The 25,757-nt window shown below is 40.5% G+C and overlaps 1 protein-coding gene and 1 long non-coding RNA gene across 2 annotated transcripts in view; both read left to right on the top strand.

The window, feature by feature from the left end:
• Nucleotides 1-25,757, top strand: part of LOC109966538 (glucosidase 2 subunit beta-like) — a 142,866-nt gene that overhangs the window by 89,586 nt on the left and 27,523 nt on the right. The window contains exons 13-14 of the mRNA XM_020611440.1: nt 2,442-2,513; nt 15,358-15,457. Coding sequence (XP_020467096.1) covers nt 2,442-2,513; nt 15,358-15,457 — 172 coding nt within the window. The remainder of the gene's footprint in view (nt 1-2,441; nt 2,514-15,357; nt 15,458-25,757) is intronic.
• Nucleotides 16,257-24,651, top strand: LOC109966539 (uncharacterized). Its single transcript, XR_002275786.1, has 6 exons — nt 16,257-16,549; nt 19,411-19,515; nt 20,459-20,581; nt 22,875-23,018; nt 23,624-23,736; nt 23,834-24,651. It is a non-coding gene; the product is annotated as an uncharacterized LOC109966539 (long non-coding RNA).

Here is a 25,757-nt window from a genome sequence, read left to right on the forward strand (position 1 = left end):
ACACCAGTGATATCACCAGGAGCAACTTGGCTTTCAGTGTCTTGCCTGAGGACACGTTGACGTGTAGACCACTGACCGTACAGTTAGGGAACGACCCACTCTACCCTCTGAGCCACAGGCGCCCCAATTGATGAGGTCAAGGTCAGCTGTGAAGACTGTTCCTAGCTCTCCTTATATCCTGAAAGAAAGAACAAAACTAAGTCTACAGCCATGCCAGCATCTCTGTGACACTGAACTTCACAACATCAGCTGAAAAAAATGAGTGCTTATGTTTAGCAGGTAATTTCTGTTTAGCCTGTAGCATGCTCACTTTAGCTTGTTAGCTCTAAACAAAATGTACAGCTAAAGCTAATGAACATGTCAGTGTTGCAGATATTTGATTATGAGCTGGAGAAATAAAATAAAAAACTTGGATCAGAGGATTTATTATATGATCAGGGTGTATCATTTGGCAGTTATGAATATGTGTACATTTTGCACCAGTCCATCAGGTAGATGGTTAAAAAAGTCAACCTAATGGTAACACTACAGAAAAAAAAAGGAACTCACTAAAATCAGTAGGAATTCCCAGGTAGCCATGAACACCTGGTCAAAACTTTCAGTCCTGACCAACAGATCAGCATTACCGTTAGCATATCTGAGAAGTATATAGTTTGAGAGTAAAGTATTAGAATGCAAATAAGTAAGAAAACCGCAAAGGAGGAACCCTGCTGTACAGTGTCAGCTTCCTTGTGGGGGGGACAGTGGATTCTCAATAGGCTTAGTCATGGTGAAACATTAAATTCTTCTCAAAGCCGTACTGCTGTTGTCAAATGATTTTTTTTTTCATGTCTTCATATCTGGTGGATCGAGGAATGGACATCCCCATTGAAACCTACAGTAGACATGAAAGGATAAATGCCTAAATGTACGTCTCAGGGATGAGAGGCATTTCATACAGTTCACAAACAAGCACAAGAGCAAAAGAACTCGTCAGCCAATCACTTCCCTCTCGCTCACTAGCCTCCTTTCTCTGATGTTCATCATTTTCATTTCTTTCATCTTGCTTTTCTCTTATTTAGCTTTTGATCCGTACTTTCCTGCCCACATCTACCTAGGCTGCAGCCATTTCTTCCACCCCCTCCACCCTGCACTCTCTCTTTCCACCTGTGTCATTGTGGCTGTCTAGGTATCCTCTGTTCTTTTATAACAGTCAATGTAATGGATCAAATGTCAAGGAAAAAAGCCTGACTGCCTTTTCCCCAGTCACTTTCACCATCTTTGATCAGTTTGTTACTGGCACTAATGATTGCACCACTGCTCTCTAGCACTATCCCCAGGAAGTACTGTACATTAGTGATGGTCTGCTAATTGCTAGCTCATTCACTCCTCTTTTCCTTGGTGGAGGAGCTGGGGGTGGCAGGGTAACTGGTAGCTCCTTGTCAATCTTCTGCCCCAGTAGGCAGCTGCTGAGCCTAGACTGAGTCTCAGTGTTCATTGTCCCTTGTTGTGTACTTGACTTTCATTATACTGTGCTTGTCTGCAATGTAAATTTTGTTTTTTGTAGAGCCTGGCTGACTTTTGAGGCTGATATTGATATTTTAGTGCTAAAAATGACAGTAATTAGGTTTTAAAATTTGCATTGACAGGTTTTTTTTCGCCACATTGACATATCATTACCCTATAAAGTTGGTAGGGCTAATGTATTGGCAAACAAGTTCCTGTTTACGCATCTGGCAAACATAGAGCAACATTAGCATTCATTTGGAGTCATGTTTCTAGCCACTGGGAAATGCAAGTCCAATATTTACACCAGTTCCTGAGAAAAATATCCAGCTCTTTATTTGCTAAATGTTGTTTTTTGGTCACCAGTTATTTGCAAACTTTATCCGGCTGCTCTTTGGTGCTGGGTAAATAGCTTGAAGTCACTTTACCAGAGCTTTTTAGCTAAAAATCTTCCTGCCTCAGCTGGAAACAGTCATGAGAGGGGTGACAAATAGAAAACACAATAAAGCTGTGGGCCACAAAACCAAAACAGTGAACCTAAAGAGGCAAAAAAATATGGTGACGCAGAGTTGGATAACCACTTTCACATTATATATAGTCATTTGATCCATTGTCAATACAAAACTATTGATAAGAGCAACTTTATTAAGAAAGAATTACAGCATTTTTGATAAGGTTTCAGTAAGTTTTGTTATTGAAAACTTCTGACCGAAATAATCACTGACCTGGATATTTACAGCTGAAGTCAAATCAGTGTAACTGTACTCTTCAGCTGATATTTATACTCCTGCTGTACATCTATGACAAGTTAAAAGTCACTGATCACCAATATTCCTCATACTAACACATCAGTCAGCCTCTAGCTTTTTATCCAAACCTGGAAACAAAACCATACATGAAAAGTAAAACCACCGTTTCCTCACTGTGTACATTATGTTTTCTTTTTCCTTCTGCAGGTATACTTACACGCTGTGCCCGTTCAATCACGTCACTCAGAGGAACACTGCAGGAACAGAGGTCTCATTAGGGTAAGTACCTCAGTCAGCTCCTCATATGTTTTTACAGTTACAGTCAGCAACAGTTGAAAAACACTGCAGTACCTCATACTAGATACAGTATTTGCAATTTGAAGGACACTTTTTCCAAAAAGCTACACGGCATTAAATTATGTACTATTTCATGGCAGAATCTACCGCAGAGATCATTCACACTTACATACATGTACAACCCCAAATCAGAAAAGTTGGAATGGTATGTAAAATGGTTATATCGCTTATAGAAGAGTGACGATTCTTGATGCACCGTCGGATCGGAGAGCACGGTCATCCAGCTCAGGCTTGGACCTTGTCGTTTATTGATGAGGTATCATATCATGTAATGTGCTACTGTATTATTTTCTGTGTAATATGGGACACGTGATTTACAAATCACTAATTTCAGTTGTACTTTTGATTCCTGTCCCAATCAGTCCCAACTTTCTCTGTTGTGGGGTTATACAGGGCGGGCCGCGGAAAAGTAGCCTGCCTCCAATACCAGTGCCGCGGGTAATATGAGTACACGGGCTACTTTATTGTACCTGTATAAAGCCACAAGAAGGCCTTTTTATTTATTTATTTACTAAAGCAGTTGTTGGAATCCAATAGACATTATTGTGTCCTTGGTCCTTCTTCACCTAGTAAAGCCAGAAAGGTTGTTTATTTCGTTTTCAACCAATTACATAAATTCACATGACAGCATTGTTCATTTCATGAATTGACTTGAGACAAATCCCACCACCATACTTCTATGAAAGCTCTTTAATCATTGTTACAGTGCCCATATGAAGTTACCCATAGACCAGTATTTGCGCTATTGACTTTTTTTATTGTTATTCAATCTCTGTTAGCCATCATATGACCTTTAATCAATTGCTAAGAGATCTCTGTTATAGTTTTAATTCCGTGTGATCAATGACAAATGGGGTGAGTTTCATATACTGCTGGGGTTGTATTTCCTCAGCCTCAAAGGGTTTCAGTTTCATCTAAAGGATTACATTCTGGCCTTTTACCATCCCCTTGGGATTGGCTGTGTCAGCTGCTGGACATGCTGTGTATCAGAATGTGCTATTAAAGATGCCACTCCGTTCCAGCAGAAAAACACCTTTAAATGTGGCAGGTTTTTATGTTATTTGTTGCCCCAGAGCGTCTGTTCACTGACTGGAAGTGAAACTATTCGATAGGATGAGCAAAAACACTAATTAAAGTATAAGAGTAACATTCATGGTCAATATGTAATCTAGATTTTTTTTTTCTTCCTCTACCAACTGAGTTTGAAGCAGCGGCTGTCATTTAGCAGCCAAGTTTGGCTTCTATATTCACCCCTGTTTTTACCACCATCTTATCATTGTAACATCTCTGTCAAACAGATAAAAGAAAAACCATATATATCATACTGATGTTTTCCTTTTTTAAAGTTCTTCTTTGAATTTTAGATTTGAGGTGATAATTATAGGATGTCGCCTTGCTGTCCTTCTCCACTCTCTCATTAGCCTTAAACGTCAGTCATTCGACACTTTTATAGGGTGCAATTATGGAAACACTATTTCATCGACATAGACACCTCTCCGGGAAAAACGCTTTTATGATTCGCTGCAGCTCCTCCCCGAAGAGGAGGATTCAGTGGCAGTGCTGTTGTGGCTGTAGCAGGCACACAGGGGAACGACTTGTTTTTGCGAACAGACAACATTAAGGCCTAAATGACCATGGAAAATTTGTGACAGTGTCAAAACATTTTGTTTCCTATGAGATGTGATGCCATTAGGCTTGACTCATCTTCTTCAGTGGTTTAAGTGAGATGGTAAAGATAATTTATTACCAATTATGTTTCTCTGTTCATATAGTTTTGCTTTCAGATGGCATATTAATTAGAATGTAAAGCAGGATTGTGTTCTATTTTGCACCTCCACCTCCCACACTACCCACTTCCATTTCAAACGAAAGTGCAATGCTTCACCATGTTTTGAGCGCAGGAAAGAGGCACGAACAGAATGCTAACTATGAGTAATGTGACCCCAGCGCTTCTGCCTGCCTGTCACTCATGATGGTATGGAAGGGCAGAAGGACCAAACAGAACCAGTGGTCAAACACATCTCCGGCTCTGTGTGGAACAAAATCACTGCCAAACAGAACTCCAGGGAAAGATTTCAAATACATAACATGAGGTGTAGATGTATAGTAGATAGAATTGGTGTTACTGAATGCAACAGAAAGGCACCATGGAAGGGATTTTTTATTTTACTCATCACCTTAATGGAACAATAATGGGTTGATATTGCTTGCTTTACTGTATTTTTGGGGTGTGCCAGGTGGTGCAGCATTATATGATGTACTATACTGTTTCCAGAGTGTGTACTGAAGGTATATGTGGAATAGTTTGGGGGGAGGAGGGGGAGGAGAGCTACATGAATCATAGCTCGCATGTAGGGAATAAAGTTCATTTTTTATCCAGACAGACCATCAGTCAGCCCTTGCAGGATATGGCAGGGCCTCCTGATATCAATCTGCATGGAGGCATCCTCCTGCTCCCCAGAGGGGGCGAGGGGGGAGAGGGGAGTGCTTTGATTTAAACGGCAGCATTTATCACACCTGCTCCTGCATCCTAGACGACAACCATGTGAGAAAGAGAATTTGGAGGGGGTGCATTAACATGTGTGGCCTGTCAATGACAGAGTGAAGCTGGAACTGTGACTATTGTGGCGATGACATCGCTAATACTTGCTTGTAATTTGAATTAGTTATGTTATGTTTCTGCAGTATTGTGATGCTGAATTTTGATTATGGCTCATGGCCAGTGCTCAGTTTGTGAAGTGTGTCAAGGCTCATAAAAGTTGAAATTATTCCCTGAGCCCTAACTTTCCTTCATGCTTGGTTTTGCAGCATAGTTTGTGTCAGACCATTAACTATACAAATGTTCTTAAGGAACAATAAATCAGCCTGGGAACACTTTCTTTTGTAGCTGCTTGCTCTTATATTGTGGCCACACATATACCCATAAAAATTTCATAAGGCACAGCAGTCATACTGTATGCTCCCAATTGTCTGTAAATGTGGATATTATACAACTCATATTCACCTCTTGAATTCCAATGTCTCTGTTTTCCATTTAGCTTTTCTGCCTTTCGGTCTCAGCGGCTCAAGCGCTTCCTGAAATGGCCATCGTAACAATAGCATCAGCCGTGATAATGATAATAGAGTAGAAGAAAATGCTTGCATTGCGACAAACACCATCCCACTGTGACAGCGTCGTCCATCTTCATAATGTCCACACGCTCACCCAGCAACCCCCACCAGACATGCTGGATACACTGACAGGACAGCACACACAAGGTTTACTGAATGCATTCTAGTTGAAAAGGCAAGCAAGTACACACACACATGTTAATCCGTGATGTGTAGTCCCATACAGGACTGACTACACTAGCTTGTGCTTCTGTGGGGTTATATAACATAAAACACTAGCATACTGTGCATACAAACAAAACAACAATCGCCATTTTGCCCACAATATAATGACAATGATAAGCTAAGATAATGTCATCTGGCTCTGGCTCCATAAATAACGCACAGATAGGAAGCAAAGCATAATCCATACTCTCCCCATGAGTGAGAAGTGAAGAAAGTCCAGGTAGAGAAAATATAGGCCATATTCTAAAGCAGCATTAAATCTAGGATGAAAATGCTGTGAGTGTAACAGGCTTCTGTTGGGTTCTCAAAATCGAAAGCAAAACAGTAACACCATAATGGTAAACCACAGGAATGTAATTGAATTTACTGACATTATACCACTGTTGTGAAAATGACAAAGCACAGAAAAAAGTAAAATGTCACTTCAAAATCTCAAAGGCAGAAGCGCAGCATGTGCAGCCAACTACAAACTAGAAACAGGTTCTTAACTGAACAATGCAATCAAGTATCTAATACAAGACACCAGAAGCAGGTCTTTCCGGTAACAGCAAGCATCCAATATATAACCTCATTTTAATTTTTTTCAAATGACTTTAATGGCTTAAATACATGCTGCACCACAGCTTACTATCAAGTCTGATCCATTCAAGTTTTAAACAAGTCCCCAGGAAGTACATTGTCAACATCCAGTAATTAGCTTAGCAGTAAGTAGTGCTAAACCATTTTCTTCTAACAACCACAACAGCTATGCTTTAAAGTATGCCCTCTCCACAGCGCCTGGCCATAATAACCTCTCAACATGAGCAGAAGTGCATTTTGAAATATTTATGTGGCCTCTTTCGGAGCCAGCTTAGGATAAACACATGGAAATGATATGGGACAGAGGGGTTTAATCTCAGAAGTCTTTATTCAGAATATTAAAGCAGATATTTAACAGAAGTGTTTTACTATATGTTTGTCTAAAGCTCAGTGAAGACTGAAGATGCAGAGAAAATGCAGACAGAAAAGTCTGGTTGGAATGTAAGTTGATACACCATATGCGTAAATGTGTGTCCTTGGGGGGAAGAAGCTGTGGAGGAGGAAGGGACCAGTTGAGTTTTTGTTTCAGGACTCCAGGGAAGTCAGGTGGCCACGCAGCTGGGGTCACGAGTGTCGGCGTTTGATGCCCTGTAAGGTTCAAGGAGCTAGACCTTCTTTTGTGTGGGGTCAAACAGCTCTGTACTCGTCATCACTGAGGGCACATTAGGAGAGAGAAAAAGGTGGTGCTGATATTGAGCGTGGAGCGGCGAGCAGCTTGCCTGCTCACCCTTCAACCTTGGAAGCACACTGGGTTTGACAGTCCAAGCTTGGAATACACCCAATATCCAAAGCTGAAAAAAGGATAGACAAAACAGGAATAATAATAACTCCTAGACACTGCTGGGCAGATATGAAACCATAAAAGAACAGCTGAAGACTACAAAGGGAAGATTTTTACCACTCTGATTATAAAACAGATTGTGCACTTTTAAAACCGGAAATATAATCGGGGAAGGTTATAAATGTTCAAATGTATGATTATTATGAGTGATGGGCTGTAGAGGTAGACACAGATGGTGCTACTGTGTTACCGAGTCAAGGGAGAAAAGAATAAAGGTATTGTGAAACCACAAAACAAAAGGCTGTTAGTGTTGTCAGTTACCCCTGCAGGTTCATATCACTCAGTATTCAGACCCACAGGTCTCCCTTGAACTGCTTTATTGAACAGTAGATTTTCTAACTGAAACCAGTGGCGAAGTGAGGTAGCCTAGCAACATTGAAACCACGGTGAATGACTGTGTATGCCCACTGCAAAGGAGCCAGGCAGTTGAAATGACAGTGCAGAGCAGCCCCAGAGAGAGTGGGATGTGCTGGCCACCATGAAAAATACAAATAGGATGGCTGTTTGTAGGGGTATTCTGTAGACATGCGCATGCTGTTTACTGGTCTGCCTTTCCTGGGCTACGTACAGATGTAGCATAACAACATTTTCTCACATGAACCTCCAGGGTCACTTTTTTTTAACTGCAGCACTAGTAACCCTATGTTGTTTTGCTACTGTGCACTTCTTGTAGCGCTCTAAATAAAAGATCCCCAGAATGTAACAGAGAAAATCTCTACGTGCTGAGAGAAAGACGTGCAGTGAGGTGAATGCCTCCAGGCTGTCTAAGGCCTTTGAGGGGCCTTAGCTGGAACAATCCAGCTGAAAGGAGACTCTACTCTGTGGTCATGGAAATATGTAAATGTGGTCATGTGATCAGTAAGAGGTTGTTTCAACCAAGGGCAGATCAGTGTCTTTTTAAAAATATTACCAGGAATGGCGTTTTGATGGGAAGTACACTGATTGGCCACGACATTAAAACCACTGACAGGTGAAGTGATTTATAGTGGAGCCTGTTGAGGGGTGGGATATATTAGCCAGCAAGTGAATATTCAGTTCTCGAAGTTGATGTGTTCGTAGCAGGAAAATGTGCAAACGTAAGGATCTGAGCAACTTTGACAAAGGCATAATTGTGATGTGCTAGACGACTGGGTCAGAGCATCTCTAAACTGGCAGGTTCTGTGGGGTGTTTCTGTTCTGCAGCGGACAGTTTCTAAGGAATGAAGTATAACTGGTGAACTGGTGACAGGGTCATGGGCACGGAGGCTAGCCTGTCCGGTCTGATAACACAGAAAAGCTTCTGTAGCACAGACTGCTGAAACCTTAATGCTGGTTCTGATACAACGGTATTAAGGTGAGAGTGGAGGGACATTTTCATATATGCATGGTATAACAGGTTAAGGTTGGAGAATATTGTACAAAATTATTATATGTGCATTTTAGGGTAGGTTGAAAATAGTATCTTGTTACGAGCCCTGAAGATTGAGCACAGCATGACCCGATATCCCCATTTGCTCATCCATTCTTTAGCACATTTAATTGTGTATTATCAACCGTTTGACAGTTTGAATTATTTTAAATGAGGTCTGGATCTGAATCTAAACATTCCAGTGTCACTTCAACTCTCCATGGGCTGTGTAGTTGTATGCACAACATAACTTTTTCTTACTAAATCTGATTATGGCATCAGGGCGAAACAGTGGGACTACACTTTGAACAACTACCTTTAAAGTTTGTCATTGTTTCCAACAAGCTCGACTCTATTGCAGGTGAACCTCCTAAACTAAGTAAGACAGGCTTTTTTTTTTATTGTTAGGCCCTTGCAAAGAACTTGGATGACTTTATCCCATTTTTAAGGTTTATGTAGGGCTAGTGTCCTTAATACATAATTTAACAGTCTTGCTCTGATTAAATTGTTGATCGGGTCAGGTGGAAAACAAGCACATCACATTTCCATGTTTATTTCTTTTTAGTAAAATGACTAATGGTGATGTTTGTCGCTGCATTCTACACTGAACTGCTTTTGTGAATGTGCTCACTTAATGAATGGCTCCTCTCATGTGCTTGTATCACAGCTAGTCCCTTCCATTAATTGTTTTGATCTACATTTGATTTAAAACTGGATTTTTTTTTAATCTTATCTGAGCTATGATCATTTAACCTACAGAGCATTGACAGTCCTATTGGAACAAGTGCATAATTATGCATTTAAGTGTCCTACTTAATGTGCTCGTTTTCAAGCTGTCAAGGTCATTCGCTGGAGTGCCATTAGTGAAGAGAGGGTTCCTCTTTACCTGGGAACATGTCAGCTGCTTTATTCCCACCACTCAGTAGAATCATGCCACAGTACCCTAGTGCAGCCAATTCATAGGAAATGTAACAACTATATATTTATGTTCCTGTTAGGTTTGTGCCATGTGGTCTCTGAACCTAACAGCCCCCACTTTGTCTGGCAGTCACAGCAAAGGGGTTTTGCCTCCTATGGTGGGAGCTGACACTGTGAACCCCTGATGGCCTTTCTGCTGGGTAGCCATGGCAACGTCTAGCCCAGTCGTTAATGAGGCACAAGTGAGCTGTTAACTGAATACTGATTTGAGTTTGACATCAGCCCTGATTCATATCTGTCAGGAGGTGGGGATAAAATATGCATGCTCATTTTGTTTTATAGCTGCACATAAAATGACCCCAGCCTTGTTGTTTACACAGCGAATGCTAAACAAAATGCGACAAGGATGTTACTGGCAAAGTGCTGTTTGTACTGCTGAAGATTTTCTCCACATTCAGTATTTTATATTGTGTAATAATATGTTTTAATCCTGTTCTGCACCCCACAATTTAGAAAGAAATGCCCGCTTTGTATATCAGTAACAGGAAATGAAGTGAAAGTAAGTCCTGACTTAGCATGTGCCCTTCACATGTTCCTGTGCTTATGAATTTTCTATTAAGGTGTTGGCCACAGTGGGTGGTAGGAGGGTGAGAGGAGGATCGGTGACTGGCACAGTAATGACAGTGTCTGTGCTCATTGCAGAACACCACTCTATGATTGGTGACCTTACTTGAGTGGCAGAGGTTAGTGATGCTTGGCGCTGTTTGGTTATGAGAGTGAGGTCTTTTTTGTAGCACTGCTTCACCGAATCCAAATGAACCAGCAGCTGCCAAATTGCTCTCTCTACCTGCCAGTGCAGCACCGCGTCTCATGCTGTAAATGATTAGCACATTAGCAGACTACCTTGCTGCTCCACATTAATGTTAGTTTTGTCAGCTATGATTATGCCTGCATGCCGCCGGCAACAGCCAAAGGCATTATGTTTTCTGGTTGGCCGTCCAGCCCAGGGTCATAGCCAGGGCAACATTTCTTGTGTAGAGTGGGCCCAGGCCACAGTAGTTCATTAATCATTAACATGATGCTGCAAGCATAACTTGAGACAAGTGTACTAACTGATTAGACTGCTAGTCTAATTGTAGACAAAGGTGTAGGCCATTATAACTGAATAGTTTGGAAATGTATAACAATTCAGATGAGGAAAAAGAGCATGTACTGGGTTGTGTAGCCCATACTGAGTTGAGGTGCTGGAAAGCAAGACATCACATGTTTTTAAGATGTGAAAGTTGAATTCCAAAGGATTAAATGTTGTTTAGATATTTACAATAAAAATTTCTAGTTTTAAATTTGGATAATTACTATAACTATTGATATGTTATGATTTGTGGACCTGCTTCCTGTTTGAGGCTTTTCTTTTGGTTAGTTTCCAGTTTTCTGTCACCTCACCTGCCCCAGCTTTACTCCGGTCTACAACCACCACTCATTGTGTTCACCTGTCCCTTGTTTTCCTCTGGTCTCTTGTGTATTTATACTCCTTCTTTCCTTCAGTCTGCTGGTTCATTTTGTCTCCACACCTCTCTGCTTCTGTCGCCTGTTCGTTACTCTCCGTTCACCACACCCTGCCTGTTCACATCCGCTGTGGATTTTCAGTTTGTGCTTTCAGGTTTGTTTGAGTGTTTTTGTGGTTTTGAGTGCTTTTGCCTAGCTCCCTGACTGAACTGTTTGTTGTAAGTTTCTGCTGACATTCTCTGTTACTTGTGTCAGGTTGAGCCTCTTGTTGTGTTACAATCTTTCATTTAAAAAGTCAGTTTAAGCAACTCTTTGGCTTGTGTGTCTGCACCTTGGGTCCTACCAAGCCAGGGAACTTTAACATGATAGATTTCAAAGATCTCTTATAGCCTGTCTCATAACGGTTAGATTTGTGTCGCCACGGTCTATGTCTTAATTTGCCTGAGTGTTGGCAAAAATCTTGTAGCCTAATGTACTAAAGTTGTAATTTTTACAAAATGTTATCCAGAAGGCTGTTTCCAAACAGGATTTGATAAGTTAAACCTTTCTCTTCAAAAATACTTTATATATTATAGGTAGGCTATAATACATTTAAAATAGGCGTAATATTGTTCATATTTTTATTATTAGCCCCGATTGCCTCAGTGTAAATATCTTTCTTTATAACAGAATTCCTTTACATGCAGTGCATGGTTATGCATGCATGTTTCATACACTAATATGTGCAGACAGCTCCAATGCATGAAGAGCAGTTATGATAATGCTTCTGTGGATTTTACTCTACGTCAGCCTTTTAATGTCTGCAAACTTACAGAGAAAGCACTAAAGGCAAATGAGCAAATTTATATTCTGTTTACTTGAGGAAACCACACATATTAAACGGGGCCATCACTGTGTTTTTCTTCCCTGTGGTTTTGCTCATCTCATCCCTTTCTCTCCAGTGAAGGCCCAGAGTCTGAAAACACACACAAACATAGAGAGACACACATCAAGGCATGCATAAATACACTTTTGGACCAGATCTTCCTCCCCTCAGTATCTGCAGGGTGTTTCAACACCAGAGTAGAGTTGTGAGTTGATAATTGCTTCTGAAAGGTTGATTTGTGGCTATATCAGAGAGGCTAACTCTCTGCTCAGTGTTAAACTAGATTAGCCATGGATCTTCAGGATTTATCACTTGGTGCACACGGATTAGCACCACTATGAAGTTTAGAACAGAATCACTGCATTATTTTAAAGAAGTTGCAAATATTTTGCATGCTCAAAATTGGTAGTTTGTATATATGATCAACCTCATATTGTATTGTTTTTCTGTGAGTTTTCTGTTCTTTATTTAGGCTTGCAGTAAACTTAGCTCTGCAACTTTAGTGGATTTTGTTTGGGAGGGGGAGTGGATGTAATTAAATCCCAACTCCATCTGGTATTCAGCATGTCAATAGAAATCACACCTTAGTGATTCAGAGAGAAAATTAAATGAGATTGACTCCCTGATGTGCATTAGAGGCATGTCTGACTTCTCCGAGGCCCACTGCCTCACCCACAATGCAAAGCAAATGTATGGATAATAGGTTTAGGATTATCTCTGATGCAAGGTTCATTTTATGGCATTAGAGGAAGCCAGACAAAGCATGAATCACAAGCAAGATATCTGTAAATAAGCCTCTCGATGGTTTAAGCCTTAAAAGGAGTATGGGTGTAATATCTTCCATCATTAATCATTGAAAGAGCGTCTACATTTGTGGCCCCTCCCTTGTCTCTTCGCAGTCAGAAATGGATTTCCACAAAAGCTAAAATGCGATTTTCTCCTCACCCCCAATAATAATCTCCTTACATATTTTAACTATATTCGTTTATGTAATGTCATTGGACTGAAAACAGAAATGTGCCTGTTTCTCATTCTATTCCTGAAAATTTGAGTCAGTGATCTGAATAGTAACGTTGGGTGTGAGCTGTTTTGTCAGGCATGCAAACAGGCTTCTCGGCTTGTCTGCAGATGCACCAACATGCTAAAAAAGAAGAAAATACATACAGTAACCCAGGTAATTTAAGGAGACTGACCACACTGCTGCAAATGTGAGTATCGTGTATCATGGCTGCAGCTCAAATCCAACCTGTGATAAATTGGATGGGAAAATGAAGTTGTCATTGCACCAGGGGGCTCCATTTTACACAGGTGGGTTGTGCTGTATTACCTGTCACAGGGTCAGACTAACATATAGTAATGTTTGTCATGAAATTAAGAGAAAAGATCCAATGTGTTTTTCAGAGCTGTAAATAACTGATCTGGTGGTGACTGTAGAATGGCTGTAGAAAATGGCCTGCCAATACCAAGTGCAAGCAGGTATTATTACAGGGAATGATCTGTCAATAAGATTCCATCTCATGGCTCCTGTGAGTCCAGATGACTGTGGTGCGCTGGCCACATCTCAGTGATAACTCAAGTCTAATTGACGGGGCCTGCGCTGCCTCCTGGGGTACAGGAGGGCTGACAGAGATAGAATGGAGATTAAGGAAGGACGTGAATGAAGGTGAGGCGAGGGAATGAGGCGAGTTAGAGGATGGGGGTTTGCATTGAATGAGGAGGCACGGAGGTGATGCACGAGGGATGCTGGTCAACTAGCAGCTAGAGCCAGAGCACTGTCACTTTCTCCGCTTGCCGTGCCTGCTGGCCCTGACAGAAATCCATTTGAGGGCCTCCTGGTGCTAACAGAGTGCTAAAACCCAATCAAACAGGTTGGAAGGAAGAAGCAGAGACGCTCAGTCCAGCCAGCTTCCACTTGTATGAGCAATTCACCTCCGACTGACCCATTCAGGCATCTTAAATAAGCCATGTGCATCATGGACGGCAGAAACGTCACACTCTGGGACCTGAAGACAGCCATGTGTCTGTGCAAGCTGGAGAGTGCTTTTTGAAATCGTGTTTGCACTCTTCAAGGTCAAATGAAAATAAAATGGCATTTAAAGAAACGTGGAAGGAAATGCTTTGCTTGTTGGATATAACCTGATACACCCAACTGCTATAAATTTATTTTTTTTCACAGTTTGATTTTCCTTTTTGTCATGTGTCTGACATTTGAGATTCATGATTATTAATGTTTGAATTTAAGGAAAATCTGCAGAAAGTAATTTTGGATAAATATATTCATTAATGTGAACGACAGCTAAATATACAAATGTGAATAACTTTGACACACAGATTCAATGTTGGGTCAGTGCTGAGATCAATTAACAGGGCTAACAAAATACAATAATGGGTCCTGAATTACAACAGAAAAGCTTCTGTAATACTAAAAGCAGTAGCCAAAGAGTGGGGCTGATCTTGCTACTTTAATCCACTGCGGTAAAGGTCAGTGTAGGCACATTGATCAAGTGGTGTGCACTTTGGTGGGAAAAGCACTTAGGTAGATTAAAAGAACAATATGTTGTATTTATAGCCTTTAGTAGGTGTTTATGCAGAATGATTAACAGATCATTGGCAAGCTGTTAGTTTAAAAAACAGGCCTGCAGAACATCAGGTTTGTTTTTATATCTACTGTATGTTTCCCTGAAACAATAAAAGAGAGATGTAACGATTTCTCATCTGTCTTGAGCATTTAGTGTTACAGACAGAAAATAACTGCTAGGCTATGTAGGGCAGAGATCAGAAATCAATACTTACCAGCAGCCGACTGCAGCCAAAACCACCTCAAAGTAGCTGCTAAAGTTCAACAAAAGAGGACGCTAGCTGGTGAAAGCAGCAGTGTTCACTGGCACCCTGGTTTGCTGTGGTTCTCCCTGTGAAATGTGTGGTGAGAATGTGATTAGCTAACCCTGGCCAGGCACAGCCTCATTTGAGGTAACCGTTTTATCTTTCCTTCTTCTTCTCTTCCCTCATGTGTTATTGCACATAGAATTAACAGAAAAAATGGTAATTAATATTTCCCCTCTATTGTTGAAGATGAGAGGGGACATGAGAGCCACCGGTGCCAGGAACCAATGGATGGCACTGCCATCATCTTGCCAGTACTTTATTTTTGTTGGGAGAAAGTGTTTTCCAATAAGCCAATATAGTGGTGTTTAAATATATATATATATTTCTTCTGTTCCCAGTTTGTCCCAACTGTTAGAAAATGATTGTTTTGGCTTTTTTTTTTTTTACAGGCACTTATATCAACATATTAATCATACTTTTTTGTATTTCTTTTTTTTTTTTATTTCAGGAAGTGGGGGATGTGGGCAGGAACACCAGAGAACCAGTACAGTCAGATGGTGTATGAGAATGGAGAGCCCTGCTGGCAAGGAGGTTCACGCAGTACTACTGTAAGTACCTGCAGGTTTCACACAAAAACATTCAACCAAACACACACACACAGTGATGGAAGTACAGAAGAACAAAAAGAGACAGACATGAATAAACTAACAGATAGGGATGGGACAATGCGTGAGACAGATGAATAGATGATACAGTAAAAAATGAGGGAACCAAGCGAAGCGTTTCACTTCAAGTGATAATACAGATCCAGTTTGAATTTTAAATAATTCTGGTAAATGTGGACCTTTCAGTTTTTAAACATGAATAGAAAATAATCGGATTAATTTTGCTTTCTATCACTGCAATTGTAACACAATTGTAAGCAAATAATTTAGCTTCAAATACTTTTATTTCACAGTGATACAAAAGAAATCAGTCACCTTTGGTAAAACATGGCTGTAGCGCTGTAGAGTTAAGTTACAGTCACTTCCCTCTAGCCTTGTGGATACTGTAAATTCTCATGTAAAAGACATTAGTCATATTATACTCATCACTCTGCTCTGAGTTTGTTTTTAAACAATGTTTTCATACTCTGAATTCCAGTCGTTCTTACTATTGACTGATGTTAAGCTAGTGTTGACAGAACTAAACACTTCCTGATATATTTTTTCACAGCCTACAGTAGAATTAATGTGTATATTCTGGGGCAAATATTGAGTTTTATTAGACTCGCACTGCATTGTTTTGAGAGAAAAAACTGATCATTCTGTTGTACTGTTGGGATTAGTGCTGTGAAAATAGACAGCGTCTTCAAACCAGAATTTAAAAACAAAAGATTAGCCACCAATGTAGAATCCATGTGACCAAAAACAACTGATTTGTACTCTAGGATCATTTGACTGTATTTATATTTCTCTTCCCCTTCGTCCTCAGTGCTCAGGTTTTCTTTGTAGTTCAGTTTTTTAGTTTTTGAAGCTGACCCTGTTTTTTACGTGGGGGCGGGCTTAGTGCCTGTTGGCCACCTGACATCTGACAGAGAAGTTATGTATGGCGTCACTTCCACCCGGAAGCCTTTTGCCAAATTGCGCCTTGAACGTATGGAAGGGTTTGGTCTCGACTCTTTGCTGCCGAAACAAACGCTGGGACGGTGGACATCTGGGGTAGGTTTAATTTTGTGTTTGAGTCGTTTATCAGCTTACGAATTATGTTTTCATTTAAGCTTATTCAGTGCGAACAAGCTCGTATAGCAGGAGCGGCTCATTGTTGTAGCGGCTAACCTCTGGTAGCTAATGTTAGCCAAACCAAGTAAGAGCTACCATCAGTGTTGAGTGGGGTACTAAAAAAAGAGTAGGTTACTGCGGCCACTGCTAAGTACTTATTTTTGTTGCGAAAGCTAGTATTTACTTTAGTCGTGCCATAGCAAGTTTTAGTTTGTGGTCAAGCCAGCTGTCATTCGTTTCTCCGTGGTCAAATGAGCAGTATGTGAAATTGAAGTGTGCTTTAAACAATTATTTATGCTAGTTTGAAAGCCTGTTGATTGCATCCGATTTTCAAAATAAGACATTTAAGAAGGACATAAAAATGAATATAGACAAACGTACTCAATCAAATTATACACGCAAACTTTTAAATACAGCCTATTACATGCACCCTGTTATTTTAAAAGTTAAAAATGTTCCGACAGGAACTGATATTTACTTCACCAGAACCTCACCATCAAACATTTTTGCAGTATCATTTTGGAGGAATTTCGTAATAAAGGTTTTTGTTGTGAATGTTGAAGCTGTGTTAAACCACATTGGTCCATAATTCCTGAGAGGGTCTGATTCATGTCTAGAGGAGGCAGACTTCACCCTCACAAAGAATGAAATATTTTTACTGTACCAGTTTGCAGAAATTTCAGGATCATCGTTATTGGCCATATGTGTTTAACACATGAGGAATTCATCATGTGTTAAAACACACCCTAACCTAACACGGTACCATTGACTGTGGTACCGTGGCTCGCAGTGTGCAGGTACAGTATGTGTATTTCATGTTTTTCTGAATTAATTTGTCATAAAATGTGATCTGATCTTCATCTAAGTCAAGAGTATTGAGAAATATAATGTGCCTAAAATAATACAAAAAAATTCTGATCTTTCATGGCTTTATTGAAGACATTCAATAAATTCAAAGCTGGTCAGGCAGCTTGCAGCAAAGCAGGGCCAAATCTTTCCTCCACCATACTTGGAATGATGTTTTCATGATGATATACAGTGCCCTTTTTACACCAGATGTAGTGCTGCGTGCTCTTTCCAAATAGTTCAATCTTTCTTCCATTAGTCCACAAAACATTTTGCCAATACCACTGTGGAGTGTCAATGTGCTCTTTCACAAACTTCAGGTGTGCAGCAATGTTCTTTTTAGAAAGCGGCAGCTTCCTTCATGGTGTCCTGCCATAGACACCCTGCTTGTTCAACGTTTTACGTACAGTAGACTCATGAACACAGATGTTATCCGGTTCCAATGATACCTTCAAATCTTTGGCTGTCACTCGAGGTTGTTTCTTTACCTCACTGATGAGTCTTCGTTGTGCTCTTGGGGTCATTTTGACTGGGCACCCACTTCTTGGTGGAGTAGCCACAGTCCCAAAGTGTCTTTATTTGCAGATCGTTTGCCTAACTGTAGACTGGTGAATTTTTAAAGTCTTTGAAATCACTTTATAACCCTTTCCAGCTTTATGTAAATCAACAATTCTTGATCATAGATCATCTGAAAGCTCTTTTTGGCGAGGCATGGCTCACATAAGCATATTCTTCTTGTGCAGAGAAAACTCAAAGTTTGAGTGGTTTTTATCAAAGTAGCTCTACACCTCCACACTTCCACTCATTTGGAGATCCACACCTCCAAACTCATTTTCTTAACAAGACTCCAGGTATGCTAACACTTGAGTCCAGTCAGCTTTTTTGAGGTCATTAACTCAAGGGTTCATATACTTTTTCCACTAGCACTATGAGGTTTTTATGGTTGTTCTCAATAAAGACACAAAAGATGAGAAATTTCTTTCTGTTATTATTTTAGGCACATTATGTTTGTCAATACTGCTGACTTAGAGCAGGGGTGGCCAATTCCAGTCCTCGAGGGCCAGCTTCTGACTGACTGAACACACCTGAGCCAGGTAATCAGCAGCAGGTCCGGCAGGGATAGTTGGAAAACAAGCAGGACCGCGGCCCTCGAGGACTGGAATTGGCCACCCCTGACTTAGATGAAGATCAGATCACATTTTATGATAAATTAATGCAGAAAGCCATGAAATTCCAAAAGGTTAACATACTTTTTCTTGCCATGTATATAATGCAACAGGTAGACAAGATTAGACTGAGAACAAGAAAAGAAAAAGTGCAAACAAGAAAAATGTGCATTAATAAAATTTAAGTACTTATATAAAATATGTGTGTATATATACACAGTATAGATTGAAGTTCAAAGGTATATTTTCAAGGTATTGCATGGAGGGTTGTCGTTTTGTTATGTAGTCATGGGTTAAGTGTGATGGCCCGGGGAAGGAAATTTCAGATTAAATGTCACATATTAGTATAAGAAAATGTCTCTTGTAATGGATAAAAACACTTTGGTCAACAGTTACTCACGGGGACTGATGGTTTTCTGTTCCAGAGGAAGCAGACTACAACCTCACAATGAATTAAGTATTTTTACTTTACCATTTTGGAGAAATAGAAAAAGAATTTCATTATTTGTGCACAAGAAAATAACTTCAGTTACAAAGTTCAAGGCAGAAAAAAATGGCCTGTAATTCTGGACAGGGGATGATATTCTGTGTGAGGTTGTTGTCCAACTCTTCTACAAGACACATACAGTATTTCAGTCCCTGTCTGAAATTATGCAGCATTTGGTTTTTATGCAGCTTCAAATATGTTCTAATAAGAGAATTCTAACCTTTAATTATATAAATTAAACCTTTGGGTCTGTGTGAAGTGAACTGTGAGGGTGGAATAATGTCTTCCTTATTTGCGTTTAGGGTTTATGGAGACCAAGGAGTAGAACACATGGACATCAAGATTTATGTTGACAGACTGGCTGCGGCAGAGGATGTTTGACATCAGGATAGTCTTCACAATCAGTGGTATGTATGAATATCTAATCCATGGTATCTGTAGAGCCCTAGAAAGTCTTGAAAAGTAATAAATCCACTAGTCCAAAAGTAAGGCCTTGATTTGCATTAAAATGTCCTGTTATCAGAAGTCTTAAACTTTCACTACTGTGCTAAATAAGAGTTTGTTTTTACACATCACATTGTAAAAACTGTGTAAGCAGTCCAAAAAAATTCTTTGTTTCATTATTTTAATGTAAGGAGGGTCCGAGTAAGCGGAACCATCAGCATGCAGTTATGTTTGCATGGTGGGAGCTAATTGTTGTGACATTACAGGGCTCTATTCTGTGAGCATTTCACTTGCATAGTTATGTGAATGTGTAAATGTATTAGGGTGCCATGGTGTGCAACTGATCCTCGGGTTCTCAGTTTGTCAGGACCAGGAGCTTTTTATCAGTACTCAAAGAGACCAGTGAGTAAGATAGTGTATAAATACAGATAGTAGATATGAGGGCCCGGAAGAGATGGGGAGCCCAGGTGAGGTGCAAGTTTATTCAGGTTAAATAGCTTAGCCACTATTTACTACATGATTTTTGTAAAGTTTGACACTGGATGTATGTGATGGTGTCTCCCCACATGGGTTTGGTGAGCTTGTCTGAGTTAAAAGTATTATTTACAAATTTAATAAATCAGTACACACAACATTCAGATAGCAGCTTTTAATTTTTAGCCAGTGCTGATCATAGCTTTTTTTTGTCAGAAATAGTAACGGCAGGTCGTGTCAACTGTCTCTAAAGTTAATTCCATGACTAATTTGATGTAAATAGTACAAACACTGAATGTATAAATAGACCTAGCGTGTGTATAGGACAGTTATGTGCTGTCCTTTTTGTATGTTTTTGCATATTTTTGTTAGCTTGATTTCAAATGAAAGAAGTGGCTCACCCTAAATTTTTTTCTTTTGTCTACGGCATAGGAAGACTTTGGCAGGACCTGGGGATGACCATTTCAATCAGTACTTTCATCAGTATGTCATCTGCACTTCTCAAAACTTGCGATGGCACTGACACAGAAGTCCCATCATCTCCACTATCTCCAGGTACAAATTTTGACATTTTGGGGAGGGGGTATTTCATGCCTTAAAGGATAAGGCCAGTCATTTTCTAGATTACCAGCACAATGATGTGCCTCTACTCACACTTGTCTGTCGGTCCTAAGATATCTTATTTGTCTTTGCCATAGACCTCCATTGTTGTATAAAAATATCTGGGAAACACAGCTTCACTGGGTGGCACAAGACCCTGAGGACCTCCATTGTTGTATAAAAATATCTGTGAAACACCGCTTCACTGGGTGGCACAAGACTGATATTTGCTAAAGATGTCAGCTATGAAATTAGATATTTTTAACAGATATCAGGGTCTTGTTCTTTGTAATGAAGAAACGTGTCACCCAGTGCATTTCATTGTTTTTAATCGACAATGGGGATCGATGACAGAGGAAGAAGCTACACTAGGACTGACATTGACAGACATTAACTGTGAGTAGAGACAATTCATTGTTGGTTTTAGTCTCTATTAAGATTGTTTGAAACACTTAATATAGAAAACGATCCGCTTTATCCTTTAAGGTTTCAAAGCTACACTCACAGGCCACTTTATCAGGAACACCTGTATATGCACTTGAGTGCAGCACTTCTGCCTTAACATCTGTATTTCTGAAGCTTAAAATGTTTTTTGGTGAAATTGTCCTAAATGTATAAAAGTTCGGTTTAATATGTTTATCATTGAGGTCATTGTTAAAAGTGGGGTTGTACTGGACTACATTATAGTTAGTGTCTATATTTTTGCCCTTTCCAGTTGCATTGGTGTTGTACTGGACTACATTATAGTTAGAGTGTCTATATTTTGCCCTCTCCAGTTGCTTACAGGAGAGGGTTAGAATATTAGGAACACCTCTGAGTATAATGTAATCCAGTTCAGAAACGCTTGCACAAGGCCAACTTAGACCAACTGAGTTTGAATGCAGCGTGGGTTTCCATGTCACTCAAACTCAGTTTGTCTAAGTCGTACATGGCTTTATGCAAGTGTTTCTCAACGTTAAGGTTGGGAGATGATTAACCACAACTGCAGAGTTACCTGGACTCTTATTCAAGGCATTAAAGTGGTGGTGTTCTTCAACAGCAGGACCTTGATCAGAGTCATGAGGAGCCTGCTGGCACCACAGTCCATTCTGTGACAGCTTCACAGCACTCTGAGATGTAAATGTTTAAAGGCCCACCCAGTATGTTACATTATAACAAGACTAAAATGCTATACATGATTTGCAGAGAGCCATGTGTTTATTTCATTAATTTCTGTGACAGCAGGTTCACTCTTTTAAAAAACAGATGTGGGTCAAATTGATACGCCACAAACCCTGTGAAATCCTTCCCTCCTAGATGCAGTTGTCAGCCTGTGTTTAATTGCATTTTAATTTAAACTTGCATAGTTGGAAAAGTTACTTTGAATCAACCGTACCACTAAAGCACACTCAGCACTGTCCTGTTAGTGCTGGTTCACCTCTGCACTTAATGTAATTGCACTTCAATTGCACCTAGTTTGAAATCTTCACTTATGAAGAGTTCAAACCAAACATGACAACTGCAATTACATATGGTGAAAGAGTCACAGGCTCTAAAATTTGTGGTGTAGTAATTTGTCTTACATCTGTTTCTTTGGAGTTGTCCAGGTTCCAGTCACGATCAAAGGTGACGTCCAGTGCTGAACTGTGGTCTCTCTGATAGGAGGTGCCAATATGACCATCCTGGGGGCCATTGCATAATTCTGGGGACAGTCAGCTAATCATCTTCACCTGGTTAGATTAAAGGAAAAGAACGAGTTATGATTATAGGTGTTAACATACAATAATACATAGTTTGACTGTGCAGCAATACTGTGCCAAAGTCTCAGTTCACTGGAGAATATATATGAATATAAGGAATTTCAGGGCTGGTCCACTCTGGACAAGATGCACAGCAAATATTTCCCCTGAAGCTCTGACAAAAGGGAAAATATCCGTACTCTACTTAAGCAGCTCTGCTTTAGAGACAAACATCTTTATACATTGTCAGTACTCCATGGCAGTTCCATGACGCTGAGTTACAAGCAGGGCTAGGTACTGCATTCATTCTGTGAACAGTGGAAACAATATTGTGCTCCAAATCTATGGTCTGTGATGAAAGTGCATGTTGTACTACTAAGGAACCATATTTACAGTGCCACCATGCCACAGCAGTAGTTACCAAATGCTCCACACCAGACAATTTTCAAGTCACACTCGGATCCATTTTTACAACATACTTATATAAGTAAGGCAAATCTTGTTTAGTTGCTGTATGATTTGTGTGTCAGACTACAGAGGAAGTGGTGGAGTGGGAGGAGGGTGAGAAATGGCAGACCAGGATGGAGAAGGTGAGGAATTCACTGAAGGACAAGGAACGAGAGAATGGACTCCCTGTCCAAACAACTCAGCACTCTTAAAGACCTCTACGGCAGGTCAGTGTGGGCATGATCATCAGCCATTTTTTTTCTTTCATCGTGCTCTTTATGTACATGACAGTTTGTAAACTTCCAAATATAGCATGATGTCAGTGAAGTACACAGAGTACAGCTCTTTATCCAGCATTGTTAGGTCATAGAAGTGTGACTGGACTACTGTTGTGACCATGATGACAAGGAATACAAGCAGTTATTTTCATTATTGATTAATCTAATTGTTTTTTTATTAATCGTTTAGTTTTTACCACATACTAGAGTAAGTATATTTTTAAGGAGAGGGTCGGACCCCATTTTTACAACATACTATACTCACTCCTACATATGGACATCAACTTTAAGTTGATGATGTGAGAAACATATTCTAAAGTTGTGGTGGTTCAAGTGAGAGAGAGAGAGAGTGTACTATACTAGCACTGATGGGTTCAGGTCAGACTAATTTCTCAGCTCTTTATTCCTGACAAAGTCATTTTAAAAGTGTTTGAATCCCCAACCAAAGAACATCTTAAAGTGAGCAGTTCTCCTTTTTTACTTTGTGTTAAGGTGGACCAAAGGTTTACAGAACAAAATAATTTAGTCAATTTTGTCTTTGTTTTCCCGCACAGCCTGCCTCCAATCCAAGATGACCTTGACATTGAGGGATGGAACAACCCTTCACAGGACACATCCGTGGAAAATGGGAAGACTCAGTCCTGCCAACCCTCATGAGGACACTGACGTGAGAGAGACTGTTTAATGACACCATTTTTGTAAAAATAATTTGTGGCTTAATCCCAAAAAATATTTCAAAGTCTTCATGAACATTTTTATTTCAGGGGGACCATTTTCCCAGATGTGGATCATGCTGAAGTGTACAGTGAAGAACTAAGGGACCTGATATCTTAAATGTTAGCAGAACCAGACAATTTTAAAGTAATAGCTTTATTATATGTGGATGAAAAAAAGCAAAAATAAAATAAAGAAAAATTTGCTGAAAAATAATTTTTTTAAAAACCCAGTGACTTAGTGGAATCAACTACAGAATTCAGAATCAGCTTTAATGGCCAGGTGGTTTGGAAAAGAGGAATTTGACTCTGGTACAACAGCTCTACATATCCCTTTGACAAGTAAACAGGGTAAATGGACTGTATTTATATAGCGCATTTTTCCACAGTGTGTTGCACTGACCAAAGCGCTTTACAGGTGATAATACACCATTCACACACTGATGACAACAGGCTGCCACACACCAGCGCTAGTCAAGCCACAGGGAGCAATGCAGGGTTCAGTGACACTTAAGAATGCGGGGAGACCGGGAGTCGAACCACCAACTTGCTGGTCAGGAGACGACTGCCCTACCTCGTGAGCCACAGCGGACAAAACAGAAAAAGTATTAATGTGCAACAAGCATTGAACTGTCAACTTGTGTAACTTATTTGTTCTTATTCTGCACTGTTTCCTCCCATTGCATTAGTGTTTTATAAACCTAATGTACTCCATCCATTACTTGTAATTTAAACCCATACTGTTGTATATTGTGTATAACTTTATATAACTTACTGTAAATATCAATGGTACATAAACTATTGGAAAATTAATACTGACTGTACATAATGTACTGTAGAACTTGTGTACTCTGCATTTCTGGTTAGATGCTAAACTATATTTGCCTTAGTCAGGGTCAAAGTGTTTGTCATATGCACAGTTAGGGAATGTGTTTCCCTGTACAATGAAATTCTTACTTTGCCGTCCACATGAATACCACAAAATACAAATGAAATATAAAGTAGATAAGTAACACAAAAGCTAAGGCACCCTAAGCACCAATATAATAAAATGTATATTTGTACTAACAATAACGTTGAATCTGATCTAAATTAACCTAATAAGGCATATTTTTCAGGAGAGGGTAGTAAGGCATATTTTTCAGATCACACTAACCTTTTCACGACATACTCCTGTGGGCCCACCACCTGCAGGAGGATCCGTAAGGGGCCGGTGCATAGTGGATTGGGCAGCAGTCGAAGGCAGGGGCCTCGACAACCCGATCTCTGGACACGGAGACTAGCCCTGGGGACATGGAATGTCACCTCCACGCACAGCTTGGGCTCTGGAACTTTACTCCTTGAGAGAGGCTGGACTCTCTACTACTCTGGAGTTGCCCGCGGTGAGAGGCGGCGGGCTGGTGTGGGCTTGCTCATAGCTCCCCAGCTTAACCGCCATGTGTTGGAGTTTACCCCGGTGAACGAGAGGGTCGCTTCCTTGCGCCTTCGGGTCGGGGATAGGTCTCTCACTGCCGTTTGTGCCTACGGGCCGAATGGCAGTGTAGAGTACCCGGCCTTCTTGGAGTTCCTGGGAGGGGTGCTTGAAAAGGCCCCGACTGGGGACTCCGTTGTTCTACTGGGGGACTTCAACGCCCACGTGGGCAGCGACAGTGACACCTGGAGGGGCGTGATTGGGAGGAACGGCCCCCCCGATCTGAACCCGAGTGGTGTTTTGTTATTGGACTTCTGTGCTAGTCACAGTTTGTCCATAATGAACACCATGTTCAAGCATAAGGGTGTCCATCAGTGCACATGGCACCAGGACACCCTAGGCCGGAGGTCGATGATCGACTTTGTGGTTGTTTCATCTGACCTCCAGCCGTATGTCTTGGACACTCGAGTGAAGAGAGGGCGGAGCTGTCAACTGATCACCACCTGGTGGTGAGCTGGATCCGATGGCGGGGGAGGAAGCTGGACAGACTCGGCAGACCCAAAC

This window comes from Monopterus albus, unplaced genomic scaffold (genome assembly GCF_001952655.1).
Source record: "Monopterus albus unplaced genomic scaffold, M_albus_1.0 scaffold113.1, whole genome shotgun sequence".
NCBI lineage: Eukaryota > Metazoa > Chordata > Actinopteri > Synbranchiformes > Synbranchidae > Monopterus > Monopterus albus.